The sequence below is a fragment of the Salvelinus sp. IW2-2015 genome, linkage group LG15 (genome assembly GCF_002910315.2).
Source record: "Salvelinus sp. IW2-2015 linkage group LG15, ASM291031v2, whole genome shotgun sequence".
In the NCBI taxonomy this organism is placed as follows: domain Eukaryota; kingdom Metazoa; phylum Chordata; class Actinopteri; order Salmoniformes; family Salmonidae; genus Salvelinus; species Salvelinus sp. IW2-2015.
This window is the reverse complement of record NC_036855.1, coordinates 16,176,501-16,184,333: the sequence shown is the minus strand read 5'-3', so window position 1 is coordinate 16,184,333 and position 7,833 is coordinate 16,176,501. Positions and strand designations below refer to the sequence as shown.

The window sequence follows — 7,833 nt, the reverse complement described above, 5'->3', positions numbered from 1 at the left end:
TTGAATTGACATTGACCTTCGTGTCATTCAAATAGTTAAGCACTTGAGCCCAATATCTTTGGAATATAGCATCTCTACACAATATCTCCCCTCACTGAACCTATGTTCTCAATACACATTTTACACCAGTCTCATTAACACAGAACTTATACAAAAGTGGACATTTCGTATCTGATACAACAACAGATATATTAGAATTCAGGAGCATCTCGGAATGTAGATTCTAAGAAAAATGTTGAGTTTTATTAATTTGACAAGGCTGCGCTGGTAGCAACAATTGCATTGAATTATGGACTCAGGTAACTATCCTTCTGGATTTTGTAAACTGACAATGTTTTGTTTAACCACTAAGTTCAAGTTCTCCTGTGGAGTTTATCTTTGGGAATTCTAGATAGATGCTGGTGGTTCATATGATTCTGTGTGCTTCTTTGGTCAGGGGCTTGCATTGCACATCAGAGGTGGGACCAAGTCATTGTTTTACAAGTCACAAGTAAGTCTCAAGTCTTAGCACTCAAGTCCCAAGTCAAGTCCAAAGTCAAGACAGGCAAGTCCGAGTCAAGTCTCAAGTCAAGACCAACAAGTCTCAAGTCAAGTCTCAAGTCCTAAACAAGTCATAATGTGCTCTTCACCAAATGTAATACCATTTCATAATTTTAACAACAGTTAGTATATTACATTTAAGCAAATCATGAATGCTTTATAACTTTATATTTCCATGGAAATACATGGGTAGCAATGAGAAAGACCCCCCCCCCCCCATAGCAATCGACTATCAAGGACACACACACAGACACAAAACTTTCTTTAATAGCATATTTTTTAATATTTGGGATTGGGAGGGTATCAAGTCAGTTCGAGTCAAAAGGCTCTAGTCCAAGTTAAGTCACGAGTCATTGGTGTTAAAGTCAAAGTCGAGTTGCAAGTCATCATATTTGTGACTCGAGTCTGACTCGAGTCCAAGTCATGGGACTCAAGTCCACACCTCTGTTGCACATTGCATTGACCTATGGCCATTAAACTTCTGAAGTACAGTACCAGTCTAAAGTTTGGACACACCTACTCATTCAAGTTTTTTTTTTTTTACTTTTACTATTTTCTACATTGTAGAATAATAGTGAAGACATCAAAACTCTGAAATAATGCATATGGAATCATGTAGTAACCACCCCCTCCAGGTGTCACCCATCTTCCCCATTATCCCCTGGGTATTGTGTTTTCTGTCTGTCTCTGTATGTGCCAGTTCGTCTTGTTTTGTCAAGTCAACCAGCGTATTACTCCATGCTCCTGCTTTTTCTCAGTTTTTGCTTGTCCTCCCGGTTTTGACCCTTGCCTGCCTTGACTCTGAACCTACCTGCCTGATCATACTGCCTGCCCTGACCTGGAGCCTGCCTGCCACTCTGTACCTCCTGGTCTCTGACCTTGTTATGATCTTTTGCCTGTCCACGACCATTCTCTTGCCTGCCCCTTGGATTATAATAAATATCAGACTCAAACTATCTGCCTCCCGTGTCTGCATCTGGGTCTCGCCCTGTGCCCTTATTATCCTCTGCAGCAGAGGTAACTCTGGGTCTTCTTTTCCTGTGGCGGTCCTCATGAGAACCAGTTTCGTCATAGTGCTTGATGGTTTTTGTGACTGCACTTGAAGAAACTTTTCCGGATTGATTGACCTTTATGTCTTAAAGTAATGATGGACTGTCGTTTCGCTTTGCTTATTTGAGCTGTTCTTGCCATAATATAGACTTGGTCTTTTACCAAATAGGGCTATCTTCTGTATGCCACCCCTACCTTGTCACAACACAACCGATTGGTTCAAACACATTAAGGAAAGAAATTCCACAAATGAACTTTTAACAAGGTACACCTGTTAATTGAAATGCATTCCAGGTGACTACCTCATGAAGCTGGTTGAGAGAATGCCAAGAGTGTGCAAAGCTGTCATCAAGGCAAAGGGTGGCTACTTTGAAGAATCTCAAATATAAAATATATTTTAATTTGTTTAACACTTCTTTGGTTACTACATGTTTCCATATGTGTTATTTCATAGTTCCGATGTCTTCACTATTATTCTACAATGTAGAAAATAGTAAGAATAAAGAAAAACCATTGAATGAGTAGGTGTGTCCAAACGTTTGACTGGTACTGTATATTGAATACACATTTTATACAACTGAAGACTTCTCGTCTCATAGCCACAGTATGCCAGTTTCCATTAATAATTACATTTGTTTATTGAACTAGCATACACAGTGCTTAAGGACAGACATATACTATGGATAGAGAGTCCTTGTGATAACAGAAGTTGAACTGACATTTTTCTCATAGAGCTCATTCCAGCAGGGACCATGCAGGTACAACCTCTTAGGTACTGATACTGGAATAATCTCTCAGAAAAATGTCTGAAATGCCATGCATGAAATATATATGACATGTAAATCAAAAGTAAATGTTTTCTGATTGTTTTACATACATTTCTTCCAAATGCATTGTGTCTTAAAATATGAGTACTGAAAGCATAACAGGCCTATCGGTGATGAATAATATAAATGTTTGAAATCTGCTATATTTTTTTTAATACATTTGGCATAACAGACCCATACGATACACTGTGTGTCTGTCTACTCATATATATGTGCATCTCAGTTATTATCTGCATGCTTGGATGGGAAAAAGGGCGCATCATCGTTTCCGTGGTCGTCACATGACGATGGCCAATAAGAACTTTAGTAACTTTTTTGCTATTTGATAAAGAAAGAAAAGCAAAGAGAACGCTGGAAATGACTGCAGTTATTCGTGGAGATTACCATTATCCTAAATTATTTGTTTATTAGGCTACGAATTTGTTTTGCAGATTCGGATTGTATATGACATACAAAGTGGTCAAAGTTTTGCAGCATCTTCTTTAATAATAGGTTTTATTGTCGTCGACGTCTAGCCTGCCTCATAGGTAATACAATGTTGGGAGAAAAGGCACAAGGTAAGTGAACAAATCCGCTAGCGGAATGTGTAGAATTGTCTGAAGCTTCGGATATGCCTACATGAACTTTTAGTTATTTGCTATCTGTAAACCCACAGATACTGTAGGCTTATGCAATCTTTTATTTTGTAATATGCCTTTATTTTGTTGTTGCACGTTCATATAGAATAGCCTATTTAAAATCATTTAGTAAGCAGATAGATCAATATTTAAAAAGATATTCAGTCTGTACTTAATTTGTTTATGTCGAAGCCTTTAACCATATTGCAAGACAAATATGATATTAACCTGGCATATTCAGCAGTCTATTCAAGGAATAGCTATTCAATAGGATCCAACGTATTTCTCCTTGCAAACTTTTTTTGGGGAGAATAAAGGAAATAATAAGAAAAAAATACAGTTTTATTCTGCATTTGAAATCAAAATGGTAAGAATGAAATGCTTTCCCTTGATGTCTGACCTTGAGGTATAGAGTAGCCTAGGCTAATAGATGTATATATTTTTTTTAAGCCGTTTGCATCTAAAGTAATTGCCAAAACAGCAAATATAGTCCAATGTGAATTAGTGAATCGAAATGAATTCTACAAAATAGCCTATAGAAAAACAAAACAATTAAGCCTCCTTATTGGATATTATCTTCCTATTTTGTCAAAAATAATTATAAAAGCTAGTTAGCCTAACACCCCTTGTCGAAATGTAGGCTATTGTTTAAACGGCCTTGGAATATAATTAACTCATGCATTGGGTCTGCGTTTCCTATTATAGATCGAGTCTATTGATTCATGAAAAATTATTATAAAAAGAGTAAGGACTGAAATGTGAAATAATACGCCAAAGGACCGTTGATGCGTAAGCTATAGGTCTACTAAGGTATTTTTGTTTAAATTATTGCTGTTCACATTCATATGGTATAAAGTCATAACTTAGTCCCAGAATTAAAACTAACTCTGGATCTTAATTACGAAAAAAAACGACTGATGATTATGATAACAATAATATCGATAACAACAAACAACATGAATAATAACAAAAATGTAATAACAATCGTTATAGCCTAATAACTATGCTATAAAAGCAGTAATAATAATAATCACGACAATAACAATAATAATAATAATCCTAACAGTATTAATAATCATAATAATGGATAGGCTATTATCACTTTCGATCATCCTCCGTTCCTATTTGACACTGATTTGGTTAAAGGCATTCTCCTTAAAATGGTACATCTCCGTTTATTATGTTGCAAGAAAGGGTGTCCTGTACCACACATAGGTTGTTTTCTCAAGATAGGTGATCGCATCCACCGCTCATTGGCCAACCTCCCAGTAGAAGGTGAGAGAGCCCTGAGTAAAGGACATGTGCTCGTGTCGAAGCGCGCGTGGACCGTGTTGTAGGTGTGGATTATAAAACGCGTTATTCTATCCTAGTCTGAGGCATTTCTTGATTAATAGGAATAACCACTTGGAAGAAGGGGGCGATAAAGGTAATCAACCATACACGTTATATTTGGTCGAATCCGTTTAAACATTTGCCTGTCTTATCATAAAAGGTTTTTAAAAAAGGTTTTACATTGGATTTGAATAAATCGTGAATATCAATGTTTTTATGTTTGCTTCCATGCATTATGGAATCGTCGGTCTTATTTTTGTGAAATAGACTGAAACTATTGTCAATCAGCTCTCTGAAAAACACTAATATCACCGGACCATCAATCTATCATATTTTTTGTGGAAATACATTTACTTTTGCATTTTTCGCAATATATAAATTAACCCACATTAAGATTATTATTAGCGAAACTATATATATTTAGGTTTTAAGCCTTTTGGAAGTTTGATTTAAAGCAGATATTATTTCACAGCTGCACAGAATCCTAAAATTTCGTCCTGCATTTTCAAATTTGTCAAGGGCCGTAAATGCATTTGATTAAGAAACTGTACATTATTTGAATTCATTTATTCGTTACATCCCTGCTTCATCCGTTTTTCTTGACCCTTGCTTTTATTTGCGACCCAGGCGTTCCATTGATGGTAGGCGTAATGGACTACACCTATGATGAAGATTTGGAAGAATTGTGTCCTGTTTGTGGAGATAAGGTCTCAGGATACCACTATGGACTCCTTACTTGTGAAAGTTGTAAGGTATTTTCATTTGGAATTATTCCTTTTTTCAATTTCCTTTTTTTCTTGTGTTTGTGGGTATTGTGGCTCGTCAACCTAATGTAGGATAGATCTTTTCTCCAGGGCTTCTTCAAGAGGACAGTACAAAACAAGAAGAGGTATACTTGTGCAGAAAACCAGGAGTGTAAAATAGACAAAACACAGCGGAAGAGATGTCCCTGCTGCCGATTCCAGAAATGCCTCGACGTTGGCATGAGATTAGAAGGTATGGTTCTCTTCATCTCACCCCTTCATTTGACATTATCATTGAGTGGATTTCAACCTTATTGTCCAGAAAAAAATAAGCCTTTAATGTTTTGGCATATTTTTTCATTTGAATATGATTGTATCTATATGCATTTGTTATAATTTGCTATATGCCCGAAATATGTCCAACATATGTAGGCCTCAAGGGATGCTATAGCCTAATGTCTTCGTATCAGTTGTTTCTGAATTGTTAAATATTTTCGCAAAGGTTGTAGTGGTAGGTTTGTTTTGAATTAGGGACAGACAATATACAGAGTAGAGAAGTTTAGCGTCCGTGGTTTTATGGGACGCAAAAACATGATGTGGCCAGAGCGCGGAGCACACCAGTGATTCCCACCCAGGCTGTGATGCGAAAATGAAGCACCTGTTTCCGCGGAGGAATGACACATTCTTGATTTGCTAATACAACTCTGGGCTTCTCGCTGTGGTTTTAAACGGAGACTTAATATTTACATCAACGCGGTACCATTGTGTAACTGCAAAGGCATTAGCATATGTTGTGTATCGTAAAATGTCAAAAAGAGAATTGTGTAATAGAATGAAGTAGTATGATACCCTGTGGTTGTTTTACATTGCTTTCCCAAAAATTGGTTCAGGAAACTGCCAAACACATATTCCTGACTAAATTAGGCTATTTTCCCGTGCACTTGTTATGGCTGTATTTGCAATGATAAATATTTAAATAATAAAATTAGAATAAATAATACTTTTTCATGAGGATCATTTTACCATGATATCCTTCCGGCTATAGTAGCATAGTAACAATTTCCATATAAAGAGCCACTGTTGTTGACATAGTTCTGTTTCATTTACATTTTACATTTAAGTCATTTAGCATTCCACTCCTTGTCTCTTTCTGCGACAGCTGTGCGTGCAGACCGCATGCGTGGGGGCAGGAATAAGTTTGGGCCCATGTACAAGCGGGACAGAGCCATGAAGCAGCAGAAGAAGGCTTTGATACGTTCCACGGGCTTCAAGCTGGAGTCTGCTCCTCCACAGCTCTCCCCTGTACAGACTAACTATGGCTTCACTGGCACCCTGCACAGCCTCCCATCCCTCCCCAAAGGACTCATGCCCTCCATCCCAGCCTCCATCACCCCCACAGACTATGAGTCCAGCCTCTACGGACCCTCCTCCCTGGGGGTGGCCATGCAGCCCCATGGACCCCTGCCTACCCAGTACCAGTGCACAGCATTCCCCAGCAGGGCCATCAAGTCTGAGTACTCTGACCACCACACAAGCTCCCCAGAGTCTCTGGTGGGGTACCCCTTTCCGGATGTGTACCCCTCCGGAGGCTCCCCACAGCCTCCCACCCTCTCCCCACTGGTGCTAGAGCTGCTGCGCTGCGACCCAGACGAGATGCAGGTGCAGGGTAAGATCATGACCTTCCTGCAGCAGGAGCAGAGTGGCCGGGGCCGGCAGGACAGGCTCAGTACCTTCAGCCTAATGTGTCGCATGGCTGACCAGACTCTGTTCTCCATAGTGGAGTGGGCCAGGAGCTGCATCTTCTTCAAGGAGCTCAAGGTAAGCTTCCCAGACCCTGTCCACACATGAATGATAGCAGAGACATGCACATTTAGAAATGATTCTTAGAATAATGATCACAGTATCATATCTTATCATTGTAATGATCTTATTATTCCACTTCATTCATAAGTGATATCAAGAATATTGAAGATAAACATTTTTAGCTTTGATATCTTAATGTTTCTTGATCCTCTTTCTGAAACCCTGCACCCACACACACATTATGGCAGTAAAGAACAAAGGCCTGTGTAAAAATGTTAGATTTACTATGACAGACAGTTATCATTGTTTCTGTCCCTCCTTGTTTCTGGTGGAGGCACTCAAATAGAGCAGCAGTTAAAGAGGGGACATCATAACCCAGTGTATCTCCCTCTGGGTAATGATTTGGGATGCATCACTGTCCATGTCAGATAGGCCTTATACATTGAGTCTCTTTGTCAACTGAAGGGTGTAATTGAGTTGTGCCATACTGTACAGCATGAGTTATGGCTCCAGTCAAATGTTACTTCCGGCCCCAAGAGGAGAGTGAAATCAATACTGTTGTTTGACACTGTGGTGACTGACCAGAGGGGTAAACTACGAAGGAAGCTAGATCTACTCAGGGTTTTCTAAAGCTAGCCAGCTTCAGTTAGCTTCACATTCCATCTAAGGCTTCATCTGTATACTACTACGGTGGATATTGCTCATCTGCCACGTGGCTAGTCGAATGCCGAACTCTTCATGGAGACAATGCTGTAGCATCAATCCATGGGCGAGTCAGTGCCACATTTGAATTTGTGTAGAAATCAAAATGAAACACAATTTATGTAGCAAATTCAGCAGGCTATGGTGTGAAATAGGCTTTTAGAAGTGCAGTCTTTATTTTATTACTTATCATTAATACCGGCTTTGGTGTGCACAAGC

General features: G+C 38.9%; 1 protein-coding gene across 1 annotated transcript; it reads left to right on the top strand.

The window, feature by feature from the left end:
* The first annotated feature begins 2,800 nt into the window (after positions 1 to 2,800).
* On the top strand, positions 2,801 to 6,957 carry LOC111973993 (nuclear receptor subfamily 5 group A member 2-like). The gene is made up of 4 exons (XM_024001483.1): positions 2,801 to 2,974; positions 4,994 to 5,118; positions 5,221 to 5,362; positions 6,269 to 6,957. The coding sequence occupies exons 1-4, from the start codon at positions 2,953 to 2,955 to the stop codon at positions 6,955 to 6,957; spliced, it is 978 nt and encodes a 325-aa protein (XP_023857251.1). The 5' UTR covers positions 2,801 to 2,952.
* The last annotated feature ends 876 nt before the right edge of the window (positions 6,958 to 7,833 follow it).

Coding starts and splice junctions, on each gene's coding strand:
- LOC111973993 (XM_024001483.1), top strand. CDS start 2,953: ATGTTGGGAGAAAAGGCACAAG. Junction 2,975..4,993: donor GTTGGGAGAAAAGGCACAAG/GTAAGTGAACAA, acceptor TTTGCGACCCAG/GCGTTCCATTGATGGTAGGC. Junction 5,119..5,220: donor TTACTTGTGAAAGTTGTAAG/GTATTTTCATTT, acceptor TCTTTTCTCCAG/GGCTTCTTCAAGAGGACAGT.